The sequence below is a fragment of the Idiotropiscis lumnitzeri genome, chromosome 9 (genome assembly GCF_059441095.1).
Source record: "Idiotropiscis lumnitzeri isolate Australia: NSW breed Sydney's pygmy pipehorse chromosome 9, RoL_Ilum_1.0, whole genome shotgun sequence".
NCBI lineage: Eukaryota > Metazoa > Chordata > Actinopteri > Syngnathiformes > Syngnathidae > Idiotropiscis > Idiotropiscis lumnitzeri.
Genome location: NC_142399.1, coordinates 20,823,368 through 20,848,214, shown reverse-complemented (window position 1 = coordinate 20,848,214; position 24,847 = coordinate 20,823,368). Strand labels below are relative to the sequence as shown.

At 43.1% G+C, this 24,847-nt stretch overlaps 1 protein-coding gene across 3 annotated transcripts in view; it reads left to right on the top strand.

Annotated features, from left to right (window-relative positions):
• Positions 1-24,847, top strand: part of ncapd3 (non-SMC condensin II complex, subunit D3) — a 34,260-nt gene that overhangs the window by 4,096 nt on the left and 5,317 nt on the right. For 2 of the 3 annotated variants that reach the window (XM_088305442.1, XM_088305441.1), the window contains exons 9-33: positions 899-971; positions 1,076-1,201; positions 1,373-1,625; positions 1,834-1,872; positions 2,429-2,515; positions 9,208-9,281; positions 9,380-9,514; positions 9,621-9,841; positions 10,044-10,235; positions 10,322-10,419; positions 10,494-10,603; positions 11,853-11,960; positions 14,555-14,669; positions 14,753-14,848; positions 14,933-15,171; positions 16,108-16,187; positions 17,862-17,999; positions 18,126-18,259; positions 18,970-19,169; positions 19,248-19,358; positions 19,672-19,839; positions 20,719-20,831; positions 21,031-21,092; positions 23,242-23,289; positions 23,368-23,427. In XM_088305442.1, coding sequence (XP_088161568.1) covers positions 899-971; positions 1,076-1,201; positions 1,373-1,625; positions 1,834-1,872; positions 2,429-2,515; positions 9,208-9,281; positions 9,380-9,514; positions 9,621-9,841; positions 10,044-10,235; positions 10,322-10,419; positions 10,494-10,603; positions 11,853-11,960; positions 14,555-14,669; positions 14,753-14,848; positions 14,933-15,171; positions 16,108-16,187; positions 17,862-17,999; positions 18,126-18,259; positions 18,970-19,169; positions 19,248-19,358; positions 19,672-19,839; positions 20,719-20,831; positions 21,031-21,092; positions 23,242-23,289; positions 23,368-23,427 — 3,080 coding nt within the window. Of the gene's footprint in view, positions 1-898; positions 972-1,075; positions 1,202-1,372; positions 1,626-1,833; positions 1,873-2,428; positions 2,516-9,207; positions 9,282-9,379; positions 9,515-9,620; positions 9,842-10,043; positions 10,236-10,321; positions 10,420-10,493; positions 10,604-11,852; positions 11,961-14,554; positions 14,670-14,752; positions 14,849-14,932; positions 15,172-16,107; positions 16,188-17,861; positions 18,000-18,125; positions 18,260-18,969; positions 19,170-19,247; positions 19,359-19,671; positions 19,840-20,718; positions 20,832-21,030; positions 21,093-23,241; positions 23,290-23,367; positions 23,633-24,847 lie in introns of those variants that run through there. The other variant, XM_088305440.1, reaches the window with a different exon arrangement.

Genomic DNA, 24,847 nt, shown 5'->3' with positions numbered 1-24,847 from the left:
GGCAGCTGTCCACAATGTCATACTCTGTCTAATCATGTTATTGCAAGCAAGAAACATCACAAGTTTAGACAACAGACTGCAAAAAAAAAAAAAAAAACACTGCCCAAAGCACACTTCTCTCTCACATCTCTCTAACCAGCCATCTGATTGGCTGAGGCTCTCAGCATTCATCAGTGCCGTTTTTGTGTTATTTTTATTTCTTCTGGGGATATGAATGGCATGAGAGATGCATGTTTTGTGTTCATTTTATGTCTTTGTTTCATTGTTTGATTGAATGCTGTTCAGAGATATTTTTGGTTTTAATTTGAAACCGTGACTCTAAGGAGTGTGGTAACCAGTCACATCCCTCCCCTGACGTTGTTGCCTTAACACAGCCCAATTGTATGAGGTGCTGCTCCAGGCAGTGCGCCCTTGATTGCATGGCCCTTAATTGCATGGCCCTTAATTGCATGGCCCTTAATTGCATGGCCCTTAATTGCATGGGTGATGGCACACGCATCATAGACAGATGAAGACAATTACAGTAGTCTTGATAATGCCAGATAAAGAAACTGAGCCACACAGACATGAAACACCTTCACAATGTTTTGTAGGTTATACTAAAATTTGCATAGGCATGAAATTTGTTTTTTCATTCATCTGTTGCTTGTGAATGCAAAAAAGACATTTGCAGTTCTTGTAGTCTGGTGGCACCATCTCTGTACAACTCTTTGTTCTTTTTTTTTTTGGTCGCATATATCCCTGGAACGTTTGCATTTTGCGGTTGGGGTCCTCATTCTTGTCTTTTTATGTTTTTAGCTTGTCTTTCTTAATTTATCAATATTGTAACAAAATATTTTCCATCAGAATTGTGTAAGTATTCATACCCTAATGCGATTCTTTACATTTGGAATTATAGTCACATTGTGAATGAGCTGAAGGAAGTGGCACTTCCTTTCTTAAAAATACTTCTGCAGCACATTTGTTTTCAGGTGAGTAATTCAGGCCAAATCTCATGCTTTCATTTCTCTGTTGCAGTTTATGCCATCTCATCACGTTGTTTGACATAATGTTATGTATTTTTTATGGTACTTAGATTGTGGAAAAAATTGAGTTTAGAAACCATGGAGCCCAAGCTGTTGGTATGTTGACATCAGAAATGCCAAGTGCAGACTATGCGAACTTCATAAAGTGGCTGTTTAACTTCTCAAGACACCCAAAGGTAATTCCTTTATTGATCATATGTAATACTTGCAAGTTGAGAATAAAACTAGAGTATTTTCGATATGATGCTGAAGCTATATTTGGATAACTGCTTTGCAGTTTGCCATGTTATAAAAAACTGACATAAAAAACCTAAAATATTAACCAGTATTGTCGACCGGTTTGCTAGATGGTGTCCCGCCTATTCTCTGTGGATGTTGTGATGGTTCTACTGGGGCAGCCAGAGAGGAGACCCGAGGAATGTGGCGAACCGGGTCTTACATGCTACCTGTCACATCAATTCCTAATCCAGAACTTGTTGTTCGCGCGGCGTAATGACCCCTCGCCCACTGTCCAAAGCCATGTCCTCACCTGCCTGGCCCAGTGTCTGGAATTGCCATCACTCAATGCTACCTGCGCTGTTCAAAACCTCTTCTCTGCCAGTAATCTAAAAAAATATTTTCATTCTTTAAATTGATTAATTCATCTTTACAATCTTTGAAGTGTTAGATTATGAATCTTTCGTTCATTTAAAAGTTAACAAAATGAACATCAGCTTCCTATTTATTTTTTTATTTGATGTAAAGCAACGCTTGCATGGTGATATTTTTGTCACTGCAGAATTTCTGAATAACGCATTTTTTCCCCTAGCTGTAACCCAGACTGGATTGGAAGGGGAAACTACAGAAGGTAAAGCTTTGTTTGTCTTTGTTTGGCGTGACAGAGTGTTATCTATAAGGACTTGGGCCTTGGAACTGTAGGTTGATAGAGTCCTGCAAATACAGAATGGTAACTACTATACTCACAAAGGGATATATAAGGGATGTGGGACTTTTTGGTAAAACGTAAGGATGAACCTAAAATGCACAATGACCTTTACAGGTGAATTTCACCTGCTCTAAACTTAAATGCACATGTCCAATGGTTCAGCGTTAAAGTAATTTATTTAATATATTGTGCATTGCACAACAGCTGGAGCTGTAACAAAGCACTTTCCATATGGTGTAATATAAATTAGCTGGGAAGTGGAACACAAATTAAAACACATAAACAAGTGCATTATAGAGTTGTAATGCAAATTTCCACGAGAGAAATGTTCCATATGCAATGCGTGCATGCATAATGCATTTAAATCTTCGTCATATACTATATAACAACATTGTGGTTTGCTTAAGTCGATAAATTTAGGTGGAAATATCTGGATTCGTTCGTGATGTTAACTGGCATTGAATTGTTTGCGTTTCAGGCAGTTCCCAGCAGCTTCAGAAAACCTACCACTCTTTGCCGTTCAGGACTGTAGAGATCGGTGGCACCGAGAGCTTGGTCTGTGATGGTGAGTCATACTAAATGCTGTAAAGCTTTGAAATTGTGCATTTTTTGCATGGTTTGGTTTCACGAGAACTTATATTAATAATGACTTGCATTCAACAATACAATATAACACAACTTTATTTGGATTGCGCATTTTATAAGCGTTACAGCCGAAACAAAGCACTTTACACAGAGTAAAATACAAAGTAGCAATAATTTAATAAAGATGACATTGACAGCAGTAAGTTAAAATACAAATTAATTATAGTAACTCACTAGACACCAGAACGCAGCGTAATGGGGAACAGTCTCCGGTTGCGTCGAAAGCCAAGGAATAAAAATGTGTACAAATGGACAAAAAGGGGACTTGCCTAACATTTAATAGGTCATTCCATCGGTAAGGACAAGCAACAGAAAAAATACTTGATCTCCTCTGAGGCTCCGCCTCGTTTTTGGCACCTCCAGCAGCATCTGGTCTGCAGACTTGAGGCGCCGAGCACGTACGTAGGGGTGGCGGATCTCAGAGAGGTAGGCTGGGGCAAGGCCATTAAAAGATATGAATACCAATAGCAGGATCTTAAAATGAGCTCTTAAAATCCACCGGGAGCCAGTGAAAAGTGGTCAGAATTGGGGTTATATGCGCCCTCCTCCAAGCAAACCACATCCCCCAAAAATGACCAGGAAACTACCTTCAAGGAATCCAACACGGAACGAGGAACATGGACAGAGGGATCAAGTGTAGCATTTGAAATGCGAGCCATGCTGTTGCAACCTTGTCAATGAAAAACTGCAAAGGTTTATTGCACATTTCAGTGGGCGAGTCGGCTGTGGGGCTTAAGTGCAGAATAGATAGTTTTAAAGAGTATGTGGATTAAATCGATTTCCCTGAATAAGACTTTACAAGTGTTCCCGTTTGGACTATCTCTATGCTTTAGTAACAACGCTAGCAGTCTTTTAGGATTAGACAAGAGACTTTTTCAGCCTGTTTTTTTTTTCCACAAGTTCAGTTTTGCAGCATTCTTGTCTAGCTGCATGAATTCTCTCATTTAAACCATGGCTCTGGTCTTATATTTGGCTGTATAATTTTTGATGAAGCTACATTCCTTGCGCAATCTCCTCCGGGATGTTGAATGTGATCGTCAACTCGTTAATTTTTACTATAATCTAATGTCGATTAAGTTCATACTATAGGTCCAGCAGCGAAAGTGTACTAAATAAAGTTAAAGGGGAAAAAGCACAGCCATTAGTCCTCAACCCCCTTCAGCCGACAACCCGGGCAGCTTTCGTCTTCCCTAGCTCCTTATTAGGAGCGATTGTTTTGATCACGTGGGCTGTGCACACTCGCTCTCGACGCTGCTGGACACAAGAACAGGAGCGGATTCTCGAATGGGTTGCTTGTCTATGGCTGCTAATGTCAAGTATCGCCTTGCGGCGACGAGGAGGTGGACCCAAGAAGCGAGGAAGCAGGGGTAGGTGAAACTTAAAGGGGATTTATTGCGGAGCTTAGCAGGGACAAACAACGGGGCGTGGACAAAGAAACAACAAAAGGCAACTAAACGAGACTAAACTGGAACGAGGACAAGGACCAAACACGAGACGGGAACGAACAAGGCGGACAGGGAACGATGACAAGAGCAATAACGGGAACAAGGCGTGGTCGTGACAGTCCAAAGGTGACGCGGCAACAGGGGGCAAACAGGGTAATGACCCGACACTGGGTTGCGGGCATGGAAGGCATAAGTAGTCCGGTAATCGGGAGCAGATGGGGAGCAGGTGTGTGGCTGGTGAGGGCGAGGTGCTGAGGGGAAACGCCCCTGCTAAGCTGATCAAAACAAACAGGAAAAAGCACATGGCAGGAAGGAGGGGAGAAAATGACAATGAAAACAATAACAAAAACCGCATGCATACAAAAACAATAACAAAAGGCTGTCATGCCCGACGCGGATCATGACAGTACCCCCCCTCAAGGGACGGATTCCAGACGTCCCCAAGAATAACAAAAAAGAAAAAACCATGTCCCAAAAACAAGGGTCGGCGGAAGGGGTCGGGAGGTGGGTCAACGACCCGTGATCAAGGCCGGTCTGGCGGATGCCCGGGGGGCCAGACCAGCGAGTCCTTTCGTGGCCCTTCAGGGGGCCGTGCGGGTGGCCAGACCAGTGCGTCCCGATGGGGCCGGGACGAGACGCGGCGGTGGGACGTCGACCGCCGTCGAGGCAGGCACTTGGGGCGGCGGCTGGTCGTCGAACCCCGCCGAGACCGGAACGTGGAGCGGCGGCCGGTCGTCGAACCCCGCCGAGACAGGAACGTGGAGCGGCGGCTGGTCGTCGAACCCCGCCGAGACAGGAACGTGGAGCGGCGGCTGGTCGTCGAACCCCGCCGAGACAGGAACGTGGAGCGGCGGCGGCGGCTGGTCGTCAAACCCCGCCGAGACAGGAACGTGGAGCGGCGGCTGGTCGTCGAACTCCGCCGAGACTGGAACGTGGAGCGGCGGCCGGTCGTCGGGCGCCGCTGAGGCAGAGACGAGATGCGGCGGTGGTTCGTCGAGCGCCGCCGAGGCAGAGACGAGAAGTGATGGCGAGTCGTCGTCCACCACCGAGGCAGGAACCAGGAGCAGTAGCGGATCGTCAGAAGTCGCCGAGACAGAGGCGAGGAGTAGCGGTGGTTCCTCTGGCACCGCCGGGCCAGAGGCGAGGAGTGGCGGTGGTTCCTCTGGCACCGCCGGGCCAAAGGCGAGAGGCGACGGCGGGTCGTCGTTCACTGCCGAAGTAGGGAACTGGAGCGCCTGCGGATCGTCGAGCACCGCCGAAACCGGAGCTTGGGGTGACGGCGGATCGTCGAGCACCGCCGAGGCAGGGATTTGGAGCGGCGGGGGGCCGGGCGCACCCGAGGCAGGGACTTGGAGCCGCGGCGGGCCGGGCGCAGCGGGGACCGGGACTGGTAGCGGACGCAGGGCGTGCTCCGCCGCAACAGGGACTTGTGGCGGACGCGAGGCGTGCTCCGCCAGAACTGGGACTTGTGGCGGACGCGAGGCCTGCTCCGCCGGAACAGGGACTGGGGGCGGACGCAGAACGTGCTCCGCCGGGATAGGGTCTTGTGGCGGACGCATGGCGTGCTCCGCCGGAACAGGGACTGGTGGCGGACGCAGGGCGTGCTCCGCCGGAACAGGGACTGGTGGCGGACGCAGGACGTGCTTCGCCAGAACGGGGACTTGTGGCGGAGGCATGGCGTGCTCCGCCGGAACAGGGACTTGGGGCGGACGCCTGGAGTGCTCCGCCGGAACAGGGGCTGGTGGTGGACGCAGGACGTGCTCCGCCAGAACAGGGGTTGTGGCGGACGCAGGACGTGCTCCGCCGGAACAGGGACTGGTGGCGGACGCAGGACGTGCTCCGCCGGAACAGGGACTGGTGGCGGACGCAGGGCGTGCTCCGCCGGAACAGGGACTGGTGGCGGACGCAGGGCGTGCTCCGCCGGACCAGGGACTTGTGGCGGACGCAGGGCGTGCTCCGCCGGACCAGGGACTTGTGGCGGACGCAGGGCGCGCTCCGCCGGAACAGGGACTTGTGGCGGACGCAGGGCGCGCTCCGCCGGAACAGGGACTGGTGGCGGACGCAGGGCGTGCTCCGCCGGAACAGGGACTTGTGGCGGACGCAGGGCGTGCTCCGCCGGAACAGGGACTTGTGGCGGACGCAGGGCGTGCTCCGCCGGAACAGGGACTTGTGGCGGACGCAGGACGTGCTCCGCCGTAACAGGGACTGGTGGCGGAAGCAGGACGTGCTCCGCCGGAACAGGGACTTGAAGCGCTGGCGAGGCGCCGGAACGGGGGTCAGCAGCTCTCGGGAGGCCAGAACGGACCCCAGCAGCTCGGGGGGAACCTGAACGGGGCTTATCAGCTGGCGGGGAGCCGGAACGGGACTCATCCGCTGGCGGGGAGCCGGGACGGGACTCAACAGCTGGGGAGGAGCCGGAACAGGGCTCAGCAGCTGGCAGGGAGTCGGGATGGGACTCAACAGCTGGCGGGAAGCCGGGACAGGGCTCAGCAGCTGGTGGGGAGCCGGAACGGGGCTCATCGGCTGGCGGGGAGTCGGGACGGGACTCAACCGCTGGCGGGGAGCCGGAACAGGGTTCAGCAGCTGGCGGGGAGCCGGGACAGAGTTCAGCAGCTGTCGGGGAGCCGGGACGGGGCTCCGCAGCGGGCGGGGAGCCGGGACGGGGCTCGGCAGCTGGGGATGAGCCGGAACAGGGCTCAGCAGCTGGCGCGGAGCCGTAACGGGGCTCAGCAGCTGGCGGGGAGTCGGAGTGGGGCTCTGGAGGCTGCGTCTGATGAGGGACCGGCACTGGAGGCTGCATGGTGTGGGCAGCTGACGGGGAGGCTGCATGGGCTGCTGCAGCTGGCGTGGAGGCGACGTGGGTTGCGGCAGCTGACGTGGAGGCGACGTGGGTTGTTGAAGCTGACATGGAGGCGTGAACCCTTTCAGCCTGCTTTCTGTCAGCCAGCTAGGCCTGCAGCGAGGAAAACTGCCTCATGCTCTCCACCGCCTTGACCTCCAGCGCCGCGATCTGAGCTGTCAGCTCCTGGAGAGTCTCCCGGGGTGGTGCCTCGGTGGCGCCCTTCTCCGCTATCGAGGCCACCCGCTCCGCTATCTGGGCCAGTTGTGCTCTCAGCTCAGTGCGGCGGGAGTCCAGAAGGTAGACGACACTTGCGAGCTCGTCCTCGTAATCGGGGTAAGCGGGTAGCGTGGCAGACGTGGCGCTGAGCTGATCGGCGGGTTGGTGGGGGGGGTCCCCTCGCTGGTCCCCTCGCTGGGTCCTTCGTTCGTGGTCGGGTCATTCTGTCAAGTATCGCCTTGCGGCGACGAGGAGGTGGACCCAAGAAGCGAGGAAGCAGGGGTAGGTGAAACTTAAAGGGGATTTATTGCGGAGCTTAGCAGGGACAAACAACGGGGCGTGGACAAAGAAACAACAAAAGGCAACTAAACGAGACTAAACTGGAACAAGGACAAGGACCAAACACGAGACGGGAACGAACAACGCGGACAGGGAACGATGACAAGAGGAATAACGGGAACAAGGCGTGGTCGTGACAGTCCAAAGGTGACGCGGCAACAGGGGGCAAACAGGGTAATGACCCGACACTGGGTTGCGGGCATGGAAGGCATAAGTAGTCCGGTAATCAGGGGAGCAGATGGGGAGCAGGTGTGTGATCGTTGATGCGGAGCAGGTGCGTGGCTGGTGAGGGCGAGGTGCTGAGGGGAAACGCCCCTGCTAAGCTGATCAAAACAAACAGGAAAAAGCACATGGCAGGAAGGAGGGGAGAAAATGACAACGAAAACAATAACAAAAACCGCATGCATACAAAAACAATAACAAAAGGCTGTCATGCCCGACGCGGATCATGACAGCTAATATCCAACAATTTGGATGTAATCCGATACCGGTGTTTTGGACGATATCGGAATCCGATCCGATACGAATTATCAAATCGAAACACTCCCTATATCACACTGGTACAACATAAGGATATAAAACACAGTTTCTAGATAATTTCATTTACCAATGGGGGGCAAAACAATACAAACTTATCTGGCCCTGTGTGAAAAAGTAATTGCCCTCCTTTGTTAAATTACCGTGCAACTGTGATTTACCACAGGTTTGGAAAAGCTTAATTCAATTTCACCCAACCACCACCTTGCTTGAATTAAGGAATCACTCAAATAGAATATGTTAGACAAAGTGAAGTAGGCTACAAAATCTCAACAACAAATCAATCATGCCACCCATAGATATTCCATAAAAAAATGGAAAAAAAGTGAAATCAATCAGTGTGGAAAAGGTTCCAAAGAGATTTCCAAGGCTGTGGGGCTCCGGCGAATCGCTGTCAGTGCCATTATTCACAAATGGAGAAAACTGGGAACAGTGGAAACCTTCCCATTAGTGGTCAACCAACGAAGATTACTTCAAGAGTGGGGTGGCGACTCATCCAGGAGGTCACAAAACAACAAAGAAAACCATCCAAAGAACTGCAGGATGTGATGGTCTGGGGACTGCTTTGATTCCTCAGCACCAGGACAACTAGCTGTGCTTGTCAGAAATTTTAATTCTGCTGTTTACCAGAAGATCCTGAAGGAGAATGTCTAGCCATGAGTTTGTGCCCTCAAGTTTAAGTGCTCTTAGATTATCCAGCCGGAGCAACGATCCGAAAAAGAGCAAACAAGTCCATCCCAGAAGAGGTCCACAAGAATAAAATTAACGTTTTAGTGTCAGGATTTAAATCCTATTAAGATGCTGTGGTGTGATATTCCACGGGCAGTTCATGCTAGAAAACCCTCCATAATGGCAGTGTTGAAACTATTTTACAAAGAAGACTGGTCCAAAATCCCTCCACATCGGCGGAAACCACACTTTTGTGCTCCGAATTTTCTCTTTGGTGTATATAATGTAATTGTGTGTAAATATAAGTATCTGCTGCCGTCAGTATGTACAATCCCTGGGTCAGGGTTTGTTTCTCTTTTTTTTTTTCTGTATCATATCGATCACCATTTCTAATGATATTAACCACATCTATTGTGGTATATATTGATACTGAATTGTCGCCCTATTTCTAGATGAAAAAGAAAATTGAAGCACAGCTGTTTGGCAAGCTAACATGATGAATGGTTTCTAATTACATGGATATTATGTTTTGAATTGATTTGTACATGTTTCTACTCAATGCAGCAAGAGAGAACATCGCTCTTCTCATGCGGCGTGTACACGACTCGAAGTCTAATGTTCGCAAATCAGCACTGCAGGTATTATGAACTGGCCACTGATCTTTCCATACTTTCTATGCAGTGTGCAGATTTATTTGTATAGAACAATACATTCTAGTTCTCTTTTCCTCCCCCAGGCCCTTGTAGGTCTTCTGAAGCATGGGGTGATGCCCATGAGCTGGGAGAACCTTTGTGTGCTCTCGGATCGCTGTAGGGACCCGGCTGTGTCTGTGAAGAAGAAAGCATTGCAGTGTTTGGGAGAGATGCTTGATGTGAGTCCTCATTAGCTGTTTAGCAACTATCCAGACAGTTAACAATTCATTACATGAATGGGCGCATGTATGATATTTCTGTTTGCCTGTCAATTGCTACAACCAGACTAGACCAGATTGCAGCCTGGTGCACAAGGCATGGTTGCAAGGTGTACTACCAGCGGTGGTGGATTCCGAGAGCTCTGTCCAGGAGAAGGCTCTGGAGGTTCTAGACCACGTTTTGCTCACCCAGGTCAAGTTTTTCTCTGCCTGCCGCCATCTTGATGCCAGTCAGAGGCTAACCTGGAAGCTGCTAAATCTTCTCTGTGATGAGTGTCTGAACCTTAGGTTTGTCAGTTTGTTTTTTTATTCAGAAGAATGGTCAATAGCACCTGAATTATGTCATGTCAACTTAAAGAATGTGTAACCTTTTTGTATGATGCAATTCACACTGTGCTTAAAATTATCTTATTTTATGGCCCCTCTAGTTATGTTTTTTTCAGACATGGATCTTTTGTGTTTATTTCAAAAGTTATCTTTTGTTCTCCAGCCATTATATCAGTCAGGCCGTCACCATCTGGACTAAACAGAACAAGTTAACTTCGACATTCATAGCTAATCTCATTTCACACACGGAGGCTGAGCACAGTGCTGGAGCCTGGCTGCTGCTGTCCAAGGTAGTTGCTGCATCCTCCAAAATTCCTTCTGGAAAACTCATGGACGCCTGGGACAACATGGTCAGGTAGGGTGGGCTGCATTTATCTACAAAGTTTGCATTTTCACTCTGTGTTTGTGATAATTAGTATTCAAGTGTTTTTTATTTCTTAGTTCAAAAGATGCGAGCGTGACAACCTGCTGTCACATTATGTGTGTGATTGGAGAAATTTCTGCTCACTTAAATGAAGACACAAAGGATAGGATAGTTGGTAAGTAATCTTTACAGACAAAAAAGTCTTTTTTTTTTTTTTCAAACTGTCTTAATTGTTTTGTATGTCTGCAGATGATCTTATGCGTTGGTTGAAGTCCTTTACTATGTCTATTGAGGTTATTAGTGCTGCTATAGATACTCTTCATCAACTTGGCAGCATTGAAGATGTCAAACAAACGCAGGTAGGAGAACATGCAGAGAACATTTTGTAACTTAGACGGAAAGACAGCGTGTCATTAAATCTCCAGCAAAAATACATTTCCTTGGATGCCTGTTAGATAAAGTGATTTACTCTTGAGGAGATGTCTCTGAAAATGTTAACTAAAATAAATCAAAGAATTACATTCCTATCCTGGAAAGCTCCTTTTTAAATTAGTCAACCCTTCTCATGCTAGTGGGGTTATTAATTCTGAGCCACTTTGACTATGCTACCATCTGCTGGTATTCCGGTCTTTCTCAGATTTCCTAAATTACTTTAAAAAGATCCTTTAAAACCTGGCTACAAAACACTACATACTATAAACCCACACGTTATATTTGTGCTTTGTTTACGGTTCTTATTTGGACAATTTAAGCTGGGTATAGTCTATTGCACTGCTGCTGATATTACCCATTTTTTGCTAAAGAAAAAAAATACTTTTTTTATTTTTACTTCTATGTACATAGTTTTGTCGTAAATGTTTGAAATTCATTGCTCTTACCCGTTAAATTCGTTGATGATTTGAAGTTGACCTTTTGTCTTTTTATGTTAAGGACCACAATAAACTAAATAAATGGTTTTTAGTTTGTTTTTGTCCTTGGTAACGCTTGACTGTGTGACTAGTAGGGCTGGGTATAAAATTAAGTTTTCCAAAATCCATTTGATCAACGATTCATGACACACTTTGATTGATTTTCTATTCAATAAAGAATTTCACCAGTACCAATTTTACTTTTGAATGGAAGATATTCTCAGAAGAAGCAATTATACAAATAGTAGAAATTTATTGGTCTAACTTGGTACATTAGTAAAATATGAATGTAAACCCAGTGCAGTTACATTAATCATGTATGTTTTATTTTATTTTTGAAACCCCAAAAACTTCCAGAGATCTGCCTTCAAGCTTTTGGTGCTGATTTCAGTGTTTCCACCAGGTTGTTTTGATACGCTACTCAAGTTCTCTCGAGAGGCGAGATGTCACTTGATCATATGGTAGACAAAGATGTATTAAAAGGATCAATTTCTGGTTTTATGAATCCATATTAGGTGAAGAAAAGTCATTAGATTTGCTTGATTTTTTTTTTTCCCTTTTTTGTTTAACCCAGCCCTAGTGACGAGAAGTATTAGTGTGCTCTCTGTTGTGCTATTGGTAAATAAATGAAATCATTCAAACTTGGGATGAAATATGACAATTTATTAATTATTTTTTACACAACTTTTGTCCCCGTTAGGCTTTCCTGAATCATCATTGTGGTGAGCTGGTGTCAATTTGTGAGACTTATCTAGCTGGTATCATCCTGAATGAAAATGGAACCCAAAACATTGATGAAGAGCTAATGGTGAGACCTACTTTCTTCACTTTTATTTTGTAGTTTGAAGCAACAATATCATACCTGAGCAATCGTTAATGCTGTGAAAAAAATGAGGGGCGGGGGTGTTACTCTGGGCTGTGACACCGAGGCGTCCAGTCTAGCATCTCAGCCATGTCAAGTTTTTTTTTTTTTTTAATTGTGTTCAAGCAGAATTATTTTTAAAAAACACTCATGTAACCATTCTGGACAAAAATATTGACACTCTTAAATTAATATTTTTATTTAGCAAACTTTTGAGGCATTTATTGCAATCAAATGATTTTTATCATTTTCAGAGAGACTTGCACCTCTCAGCAGTTTTTTTTGACCCACTCTTCATGAATAAATCGCTCCAGTTGTCTCCGGTTTGAAGTGTGGCATGTTTCAGCAGTTTCCACAAATGTTCAATAGGATTTAGATCAGGGCTCAAAGAAGGCTACTTTAAATAGTCCACTGTTTTGCTTTTAGCCATTCTTGGGTGTCTTTAGCTGTGTTTTGGGCCATTATCCTGTTGTCTTGCCCAGCAACACGAAAATGCTTTTGTTCAGAAATCTGCAGTATTCTGAATAGATGTAATTTACAGAAAGATGAGTCGCCAGTCGTTATTGTACTGCATTTTTGATTGTCTGGTGAGCTAATCAACTGCCAATTTTGTTGCGTTATTCGGCGATATGTCTCGGCGCAGTGTGGCAATGCATTGGTCGCATTCATCTATTTGAGTAGCCAAAACAAAAAAAAAATAGGGCATGTAAATGGACCAATTTCAACGTTTTGCTTGTAATAAAAGGTTCGCAAAACGCTAGGTGTGATTACAATCGCAGCTTGCGTGTTGTGGTGTGGCTGTGATGTATCTATGTATGTGTGCGGAGTAAGCATGCGCTGAATGAGGACTGTGTGTGAACAAGGAGCCGAGGAGAACGAGCGGATGGGTGTTAAGTAGAGAGTTGAACAGCAAGTGAGTAGATATACCTTACGGATGATCAGAATCAGAAATCCCTTTATTGTCATTGTACAGTGTGCAACAAGATTAGAGAGCTCTCCTCTCCAGTGCAATACAATGATAATTTAATCAAATATATAAATTAGATAAATTAAAGAATAAATAATGAGATGGAAAATAATACGTGTCGTCTCAGTACCATGAGAATAATCTCGCCGTGCGTCATTTACAGCACGACAGAGCATCAAATTTAAAACAATAACGCAAAGCTAATAACCCTAGCCTATATATCTTACCATTCTTCCAGTCTCGATGAGTCTAGTCTCAACTCCATGTCTGGTGTTCTGCCAAAATGTCCTTCCAGTGCAAACCAACCAACTTATGCTGATTTGACAGCCGCACAATATTTTCGGTCTCCTGAGCATCTCGCTCGTACATATATGTTCCAACGAACAAAATTCCAAAATGCTCCTCTTCCTCCAACTGTTCAAATACATTGATCCCCTCAGATACGTTTGAGATTTTGCTTTGTGGGTCAATTTCTGTCTTAATACACTTTCTATGGTGAGCTCTGCCATAGTTCTGAGTTAGTCGCTCGGCAGAATCTCACTTCAGGAAAGCGATTATTTTGTAAAATATACCAAATAAAATTACATATTTTCATGCTTTATTATTTGTATTATGTGTAATGACTTTACAAGTACACACTACTAGGCACGTGCACTATGAGGTGCGTGAACACTAGCTGTCATTCAGAGAAACGTGTCTTTGTCAATGGTAGTCCCATTGATGCTATGACAGCTCACATGTCAACGCTGCCAATGTCAGGGGAGAGATTTCTCTAGTCAGGACACTCCTTAGAATCACGGTTTTAAATCAAAACCAAAACTATCACTGAACAGCATACAAGCAAACAATGAAACAAAGAAATACAATTAACATTTGGTCTGTCATTCCATTCATATCCCGAAAATAAATAAAAATAACACAGAGTAAGCAATGCATTCTGGGAGCTTATCAGCCTCAGCCAATCAGTTGGCTAGTTCGAGAGATGTGAGTGGTGTGCTTTGGGCAGTGTTTTTTTTTTTTTTCAGTCCTTTGAGGTTTCGTGTTTGCTGTAACATGAATCATAAGACAGACTACGACATCGTGGACAGCTGCCCCTTTGTCCAGATTTCTCCTGCAACATACTGGTCTGTTCTAAGTAACTGTCTCAAACCATCACCAAAATAGACCTTCACAGAAATTATTTGTCGCAGTAAATTTTGCGCAGAGTAGTCTCAGACTTTATCTAGCAGGGTGTTCTAACATGCACTTTGAAAGGTCTGTACATAAGGCGTGTCACGCTATAGGGCCCCTCGTGTGTTTTGTGGAAGATTTGCGACTTTAAAGTGCGCCTTATAGTCGTAAAAGTACGTGAAAATCACACAAGGTCTTGAAAAATTATTTTGAACCACAATTAAAAAGCATTGTCTGATCTTTAATGGTTAATCTAATAATAATTTAATATATTTTAAAATTTATTATACAATTTTTTTTCTTGATTTTATTTTTATTGTATTAGCAAAGGGCTACCAAGAAATTCTTTTCACGTAGCTGGTGGTATCAAGCTGTGCTTGTGAACTGTATATGTGTCTTCCAGGTGAAACACTTGCACACTTTTGGTGTTGCGTCGCTCAACTGTCCTGCAAAAGTGTCCCAAAGAATGGTATTGCTTGTGGAATCTGTCCTTACCACACATTCAGACAAATTCCTAGGTACAGTGTGTATATATATATATATATATATATATATAACATATATAAAATCAAATCAAATAAAACATGTTTATGTTTGACAGATTGTCTAGATGAGCTACCAGCTTCACTTCCGGTCTCGCAGTTCAAAGCAAACTCACTGCCAACCAAAGTCAGAGCACATGGTGTCATTACTTTGGGTAAGCAAACTCTATTCCTGTTGTTTATTTGCAAATGGTGTGAGAAGAGGTGCCACTTTCTTCAATACTTTCTAATTGGATTAGGTAAGCTGTGTCTGCAGCATGAGAAACTGGTCCAGAAGTACCTTCCTGTGTTCGCCAGGGAGCTAGAGCTTGGTACAGAAGTTGCTGTGCGCAACAACATTGTGGTGATTATGTGTGATCTATGTGTTCGATACACAAATATAGTGGACCACTATATCCCCAACATTTCTGCCTGTCTACGAGACAATGAAACGATCATCAGGGAGCAAACTTTCATCATGCTGACCAACCTCCTCCAGGTAGGATTAGACTAAGGTTCTGCAAAAACATAGTTTGAGAATAAGATGTAAATCGGTGATGTCACAGAATGTGTGCTTTTGTTAAAATGGGAGGGAGGGGGCGAGGGAGGGAGGGGGAGAGAGAGAGAAGGGGGGGGGAGAGGGGGAGAGGAAGGGAAAAATCAGCGTGAAGGGGGCACGCAAACACTGCGGCACCTGTTGAGGTGGGGGAGTGGCAATTTTGACTCGTTTCAGGGCACCTTGGCTGAAGCCAGAAAAAAACTACAATCTCTCCAACAACTATTTGCCATTTTTATACATTTTTGGGCACCTGCTTGACTTTAACTGTGACCTTTCAGTCTCCCAGTAATGACAATGGAGAACAATAACAAAATAGAACTATTAGATATGACAACAATGATGTTTTATAGAAGTTGCCCTTGTGAGGAGATGCGGTACAGATAGTGGATGGATGAATGGATTCTGTCTTTATATTACCGTAAATGGACTACGAAGAAGAAGTACTACACTGTAATGGATGGATGTGATGATTGCTTAAAGGGACATATTATGGAAAGGAATATCAGCCCACCCTTGAAGTGTGACATTGGTGGCATTTGAGTGGCGTTGTGGCGAGTGGCTGCTGCATGCGCCACCTTCACATATCTGCACACTTGTTGACAAGTGTATGAAGTTCTGCCGCAAGTGAAAATCATTTTGTCCTCATGGCCACTCACGCTCACTTCGGTTATGGTACTGTATATGTTTATGATCGGGTTCATTTTTGCAAGATAGGAGTAACAGAACCCTGAGAAAAATGCATAGTATGAATTCTTTAATCAGTGCCTCATAAACCATGTTTTTCTTTTGCTAGTGGGACATTCTCAAAGTAAAATGATATCTCTGTGTATACTGTCTATCACCCAGCCAATTGAGAATTGTGTTTTATATTTTTAGGAGGAGTTTGTGAAATGGAAAGGTTCTTTATTCTTCCGCTTCATGCTGGTCCTGGTTGATCCTGTCCCAGCCATTGCCAGGTAAATCACATTTTCCATCCTGTACATCGCTCAAAAAAGGTTCAAGATGGCTTGATACCAATTTGTTCAAACTGTGAAGCCAATCAATTTGTCCATTTAGAAATCATATAAATAATTTCATGCACTTGAACATGAATGGGCAACCACAACCTCAAAAAAGAAAATAATTCTACATGTGAGCGTGTGGGCTTTACTGGTTATTTCTCCAGTATGACTTCTGAATGATAAAAGATGGCGTTTACAGCCTATTCAGGTTACACACGTCCATCTTGTCTAAGTACAGTCTGAAGACATTGTTTTATATAGTAAAACAGGAGATTAACCTTCAAACATAAAGAATGGATCAGCGAGAGCTCTGAGCTACATTGGGAAAGATATGTAGCAGCAGGTACAGCATGCATCATGTTGAGGAGAAACTTCATACTTTAGTCATTATTGATTTTGGCATGTGCAGTAAGTCCATGGCAATATCACTTATAAACTACGATAATAAACGGAAGTTTTCAAGTATATATTTTCTATGAGCATATCACATTCAGCGCCAGATTGATTTGTCAGTCTGATAAGACTAAGGTAACATAAAATTGCAATGTTCAATTTTATTTTCACTTTTTAAGGATAAGAGTGATGTGGAGACTTCTTATATTACTCACCTGGCTTTAGCCACTTTTTCCACTAGCCTGTCCCTGATGTACTAATTCTCCTGGGGACTGTCTTCTTGTAAGGATTGTCTAAAACTGTCTAACTTATTTTTACACAACACTGACTTTCTAAAACTACGCTTACATTCTGAATGAATGGATGGTGGTGCCTGTGGCGTGTTTCCTGCGAAAAGGGGAAGTTAACGCGCCAAAAATTTGCAATATTTCGCTATATGTGATTGCAGTAGTCTAAACATACCATTGTGATTAATATTGGGTTTGTAGAATGTAAGGTAAGCAGCAAAATGTACCTGTTTTTAGCCATCTCGGGGGGGGGCTGTTTTGTCATTTTCTGTTGACTGAAAATTACATCATAGTTGCTCAGGTAACGACCAATCACGGCTCACGTGTTTTCTAAAGCTCAGTCAGGATGCATTTAATATCTGTGCGGCTCTTCTGAATTGGCTGTCGAACTCCTCCTTTCGTGAATATAATCGTCTCACTATGTGGGCTATGGACTCATCCATCTTGTTGCGCTCACAAGGCTCCCACAGATATGTCACCACTGACTGCGGGTGTAAAATTAATGTTACCCAATGTCCAAAAACCAGGCTCAGTCATCACCTACATTTCTGTGCATATCTCAGCCCACTTCCACCTCTGAAAATAACAAGCGCATTCAATTATTTTAGATTTTACGGGTATTAAATTTGAGCTCAAAAAGGCCAATCATTGCCATTACATCCAATAAATTTGGGTGATCATATTTGTATTTCCAGAGATTGACGTGGGCATGAGTAGAGCTTAGTTGTGTGAATTTTGGTGACTGTACCTAGTTTTTGGCAACATTATGCTTTTTGGTTGCAGTCATGGGACTCAAGTGAACATGTTTTTTTTTTTTTTTTGGCGGGGGGTGTTTTTTCATTCGGGGACGTAATAGAAAATAATTGAGAAGCACTGTGTAAGCTAAAAATATTGAGAATTGTTCATGGCATAAGTAAATTAACTACATCCTGTTTTCTGTCTGTTGCAGTCTGTGTGAATACTGCCTGGTCCACATACTGCTGAAAAAGAGCCCGGAAATCTTTAGTCAACATTTTATTGAGTGTATTTACCACTTCAATTCATACAGTGGACACAATTCATATAACAAGTTCCCTCAAACTGAAAGGTAGGAATCGGATAGGACCCAACTTACCAAGAGAAATATGTGATATGTTACTTCAATCCTTTTTCTTGCCCCCTCCTGAACCAGTGCACTAGAGTCTTTGTTCTTTCCTTTCTCAAATATTTTCAGTGAAAAAGTTCGGTTCTCCCTAAAAGGGCCCCAACATCGCGAGAAACGTTTTCGGATTTACCGGTTTCTGCTGCAACACTTCACTGATACTCAGCGCTTTAACATCACCAACAAGATGAACCAAAGTGTACTGGGTGAGAGATTAATGCAAGTCAATTTTGTGGGGAAAATAAATCACACAAATGATTATTGAAGAAAATGACTGAATTGAAAAGCCATTTGGTTAAAAAGTGTTGTAATCAAAAATAGTGTTAGACCTGGTAACACTGACCACGCTAGATCCAGATGCTGCTGGATACAAGACCAGAGGCTTCTATAAATGAACTGCTTGTCTCTGAGTGCTAAAGTTAGAAATTTTGGATGGTGACCGATAATGTTTTCGTGGGCTGATATCAGATGGATATCCGATACAAAAATCGGATCGGAACACCCCTAAGATAATTTATGTGGCTCATTATGACCCAAAGAGCATCGTGGGTGCCGTCATATGGGGAGCACGCGTGCAAAATTATTCCAGCACGTCAGACTCAGTATAATATGAGTACAGAAAAGAATGTGTACAAATGATGTCTATTGTTTGGGGGAGGGGTGTTGAGGGGTGCGTATGACATTTGAGTGTATCTTTATGTGTTTAACCACATTATCTCAGCAGTAATTTTTGATCCCTCTTAAATTGAAAATATTTGTTTCTCAAATGCGTTGTAAAATTTTAATCTGACCAGGAAAAGTGCACTCAAATGCTCCTTTGAACCTTGAAACTTGGAGTGGTGACGTAATGTGGTACAACAAAAGCCTAAAAACTTACTTGTTTCCTTGCATCTTATTCTGCCTTGTTATATTCCAGCCTGCTTTGCAAATGAAGAGCTGCCTCTGGATGCAGCTGGTGCAGACATTTTATCAGAGACCTTCAACATACTGACTCTGAAAGAAATGAAGCTGCAGGTCATGTCTCACTCAACTGGAAGCACTGCAGGGGAGGAACAAGAGGAGGCCAACATGGCAAAAGCAGTCCTTCAGGCAGCAAAAAATAAAGTGGTTTCTCACGTGAGTGGATGAAGTTATTGGACATGTTTGAGCGCACTTCTTTCTTCCCATAAATAAATACTATTGTTTGATATCCAGATCAGGAAAAAGACCTTCATAGAGAACACAGTTCCTCTAATAATCAGTCTTAAGCACTTACTGGAGCGGAACCAGTCACCTGTCCTCAAAGATCTCACGGCCTACCTGCAGGTTAGTGCGTCACACTGCACATTTGCTTCATCAGAATCAGAATCAGAAATCCCTTTATTGTCATTGTACTCAAGTGTGCAACAAGATTAGAGAGCTCCCCTCTCCAGTGCAATACAACAATAATTCAGGTAAAAATATATAAATTAGATAAATAAGAGAATAGTTAGTTCATCAATTAAATAGGGGTATTCTTGTGGACTCTTGTGGTGTACTGTCATAGAAATATAAAAAAACACAGATATGCCACATTTTTGGATTTGTAGATGGCAATGATGACACTGGATGTGTGACACCAAGATATTATTTGTATTAGGTGACAATGCAGGACTACCGTCATGAAGTCAAGGAGTTTTTTGCCGGAGATGAGCAACTAGCAGCAGAAGTTGAGTTTGCCCTGAAGCAAGCCGTGAAGGAGCGTGAACTGGAGAAGCAGATGGACAACTGCAACCTGAATGAGGACCCCGAAATGCTCACTGCTCCGGTAGGAATGTATCATGAAGATTTATTTTTTTCATATCAGTCAATGTTCTACAACAATGGAACTTGTTGTAATAAAATGTATTATTATTATTCGAATAATAATAATTATTATTATTTTGAAGCCCTGTATGACACTATATGGGAAGCGCTTTGTTACAGCTTGAGCTGTTGTGGAATGCGTTATATAAATATTATTGTATTGTATTTGAAGAGTGAAAAACTAGTCACAAAACTTCATTCATTGTTTCAGTCAATTTAATAAACATGAATAATAATTTAGGGATAGAACCAGCAATTATTGTAATAATGATTGATGATGATTTTGGCAACTAATCGGATTAAAAAAAAATTTTTTTTTCTTCTATTATTCAAAAACAGGACATGATTTTAGGATTCGGTTACGCATTTGGAAAATTTAATGAATACACTATTGAACATTGTTTTCCAAAGTAGAAGCACATGTTTGAAAATGTTTTATTTTGATTCAACTTGAAGATAATAAGAACAACTCCAGATATCTGAGAATATTTACTGGTGCGGCTGAAATTCTGAGGGACAATTTTAGGTATTTGACAATTTACAAAAGATTTTATTGTTGCACCTCTACAACTACTAGAATATTATTTTAAGCCGATTTTAAACAATTCACCATTTTTTTCATAAAATATTTCTAATCATACTTTTTAATTAGAACTAAAGTAAAACATGACATAAGAGTAATAAATAAAGTCAATATCTGATTGATGAGAATTCTGTTCATAGGCAATGTACCAACCCCCCAAATTTTACTTCCTGTTTACTTTCATTTGCCGTGCTTTGTGGTGTAATGGTCCTTCAGCTCGTGACTGTGGTTATTGTTGTATCTGATCTCTTCTGGCAGGCTGCGGTCCATTGCTCTCCTCTCTTACCGAGGCTTCAGCATCCTTTAAACTTTTTCGCACCACAGCTGCTGCATTCAGATCAACTTCCTGCAAGACTTTTACAGAGTGAGCGGTATGTTTATAGAATTTATTCAGAAAATACATTTGTAGTCCATGTAATTGTTGGTACCCTTTGTGTAGAAAGGTTGGCACCTAAAAAGTGGATTTGTTGTTGCCTAACTCACATTTCCGACTGAATTTAAACAGAAATGCAGAGTGAATCTGAATATGTATGCATATGCATGGCTATAAAAATCAAATCTGTGTTGCAGGCGTGTCCAGGCCAGAAACAGATCAGAACGACAGTTGAAGTCCATGACTCTGGAAAGAACAGGTGCAACAGCTGTCGTTTAAACAATCCATGTGATTCCTATATTGTATCAATACCTGTATAGCAACATACAGGGTCGCAGGTGTGCTGGCGTATATCCCAGCTGAACTCGGGGAGTAGGCGAAGTCTTTGAATATTTGTTAATTTTTATTTACTAAAACTAAAAAAAAGATTTTACCAGAGTTCAAAAAGATTTGCTTAAAGGAACGGACTGGTTGAAATTCATTTTCCAGCATTCGATTAGTCAGTGTATATAAGGAATAAAAGTGCAAACATCAATCGCATATGATTTTATGGAAGTGAAGAAAAAAGGTATAAGCCGATTAAGTATCAAAACACGAAGCCATATTGGACATTTTGAACCACTTCACGTGATCCATTACCATTCTAATTGTGATATGCACATGCCGGATTGCGTCGGCAATTATTCCCATTATTTAGACAGAAATCCTCCCGTCAGATTTCATGTTCTTCCAAGGAGTAGGGGGGCCGAGGTAGAGACATTAACAGCACAATGGCTGAGAATGCAGTCAGCCTGTGAGTCGCCAATGCGACTTCTATCGCAGTCCGTAAAACATAACTAATTGTCACCAAAATGTATCTGCGCAAGAGTCATGTCATGTCATTATCCCCACCGCTTATCCTGTACAACGTCACAGGAGGGTGCTGAAGCCTATCCCAGCTGACTAGGTGCGACAGGCGCACCACACCCTGAACAGGTCGCTAGCCAGTCACAGGGCAGACGTAGACATCGTCACCAAGTGGGAATTGATCTCACGCTGCCTGCACACAACTCAGGCGGATGTACCACTACACCATCAGCAATTGTGTGTGTGCACGAGTAGACGCGTGATAATCATTCTCTGAAAATATTAGAACCAAACTTGCATTTTGGATGACAGTCACGTCGTGAGTTTGCTTGTACATATTTGCCTCATAGAGAGGCAACGTTCCGTTGTATATTGAACAAAAACATGTCTGATTGTCCCCAAAATGTATGTGGATATGTATAAATATATGATAAACATAGTCTGAAAATATTAGAATGAAACTCTAATGAAACAATGCTTCAGTTTTTCTTCAATCTACATACGTATGTTGATGCTTTTTCAAAGTATTTTTTTAGTTTTAGTTCACTTTCAGTGACAATCAGTTTTGTTTTGCAGACATAGCGTTGTGATAGAAGTCGCGCGGGAGGCTCACACGCTGACTGCATTGTCAGCCACTTCGCTGCTAATGCCTTCCCCCCCTCCCTTTATCTGGGGAAGTTCATATCTAAATTATGAAAATACTTGACGGCGCCATCCATTTTTTATAGTGCAATTGACGGGTAAACAAGAACAAAATGCACAGTCTAATGTACTGCACACGTGACGTCACAGGGATCAAGTGGAGTGGTCCAAAATGTCCAATACGGCTGCATGTTTTGATACTTAATCTGCTTAAACTTTTTTTTTCTTTTTTATTCCAGGAAATCAGATGCCCTTGATGTTTGCTCTTTTATTTCTTAAACACACTGACTAATTAAATGCTGGAAAATTAATTTGAACCGGTCTGATCTGTTCCTTCAAGGTTTCATATTCATATTGTCACATTTTATCTCAGATTTCTACAAGCCCATGCCTATTCGCTTTGAATTATATATCGCTGGAGCCATACATAAAACATGACATGCTATACCACTTGAATTCCATAACCTTTCTCAACATAATTTTAATTCTATGGCTTATAAAATAACAATTTCACCCTCAGTGGGTTGCTTTCTCAGACTGCTTGTCCCATGGTGCTTATTACAAAAATCGCCATGAAATCACAAGTAATTAACAACCCCGTCCGTCAAAAGGTTTAGACTTGTCTCTTGGTTGAGATGTCATTTCATCATAGCCATAACTTGAACTTTGAGCTTGGAGGCTCAAGCGTCGGGTGTTTCATTTGCTATTATAAGGCACTAGTAGAATAAACAACAAGCAAATTGAAGTGGTGTCACTGGGGAGGCTCTGGATATTTGTGTGAATTGACATGGCATAAACCTAGAGACAATGACATTTTTTTCCATATGTTTGATCTGCATGACACACAATAGTCTAGCCTGAGTTGAACAATTTCTAAATAAGTTATGTTACATTGCATGTGTGTGTATGCTGTCTGGCAGAACTGTCTCAAGGAGCTGTGAATGCCAGAGCCATCAGTACACCAAAAGGTATGATGCCATGTTTCCATGTTGGTATTACCTTACATTATTTACCTCAGTCTCTCTACCTAACCCCAACTTTCCCAGGTGTTAGCATCAATGTAACCTTTGAGGAGGCAGTCAGTGCCATCTACAGTGAAAAAACAAGTATGAAATTTCTGTTATCTTCAATTCTGTTAAATGAGATATTGAGAGAAGTCATCCACCTATTGTGTGATTGTGATGTTTTATTATATCATTTTTTTGGGCCAATTCATTGTTGGCGTTTGTCAAGAAATTTTCTTCCGATCTTAAGTCAAGTTTGAAGTCACCCATATTGTGAATTTAGCAGATAAAGCCATTTAAGCAAGCATTCCTGTCGAATAATCTGTTTGAACATTCTCAATTATTGTGATTAGGGATAGCTCGACCCCACTTTTTCATATGTTTCATATCCAATACTGCAGTCTCGAGGAATTGCCAATAGCAATTTTTTTTTTCATTCCAAGTTGTTAATAAGTCGATGTGATTTGCTCAACACTGACATCTAAAAAAAACATGTTCATTGTACAACGACTATAATGATCACCTAAAGCAGTGGTTCTCAAATAGTGGGGCGATGCTGGGGGGGGCGCGTGTTACCCTGGGAAACATGCTTTTTTTCCCCGCCGTAGTACGGCTGAACGATATATGGTTTGTGAACCGAAATTGCAATCTCAGACAACGCAAATTTGAGATCGTCAAAGCTGCGCTTTGTGCCCCTAGTTCATGCAATAGGTCTCGCAGTACTGATAAAAAAAAGCATTGCCCTGTCGCTCGTTGTCCCGGAAGTAATTTCTTCCGCTGCTACTTGAATATTAGCCACCAAGATATCTTGCGCCTTAACAGTATGAGCTTTATTTTTACTAAATCTAAATCCGTACACAGCAGCAGCAACGAGCTGCGCGATGACAAATAAACGATCCCGCTAACAAGAAAGCGTTCTAAACGAGTCGGCGAACGAGGCGGCGCTAAGCATGCTAATCGCTAAAATTAATTACAGAGTAATAAGTGCTTCAATGTACGTTCGACTTTTAACAGAAGTCTGACTCGAACCGCGTTTGGGCGGAGAGTCAGCAGCTATGAACAAAAATGTTGTACTCCAATCATTATATATAGAAACATAAAATAAGACGGCTATGTTAGCAATTTAGCAGACGCTCTCAGACCGGAACGCGGAAACAGATGACGTCACCACGACGAAGAGGTTCGACATCAAATGTATAGTAAATATTTGTCATATCATCAATATTTGTACCACAGAGTACTGAGTTTTGAGATCCTCTCAATAATAGTTCTCCAAATTATATTTCTTGTCAATTTAGCTCTGCTAAGAGACATTTTATTGACATAATCTCACATCAATATACAATGAACATGTACATTTGTACAAAATGTAAAAAAATTGGTGGGGGGGGGACGAATTGTTTTGGTCTTGGTAGCAGGGGTGTGACAGAAAATAATTGAGAAGCACTGACCTAAAGAAAGAAGGCAAACACACAAAAGTCATCTGTACAGTATTTTATGGCGCATGAGGTGCACAGCATTA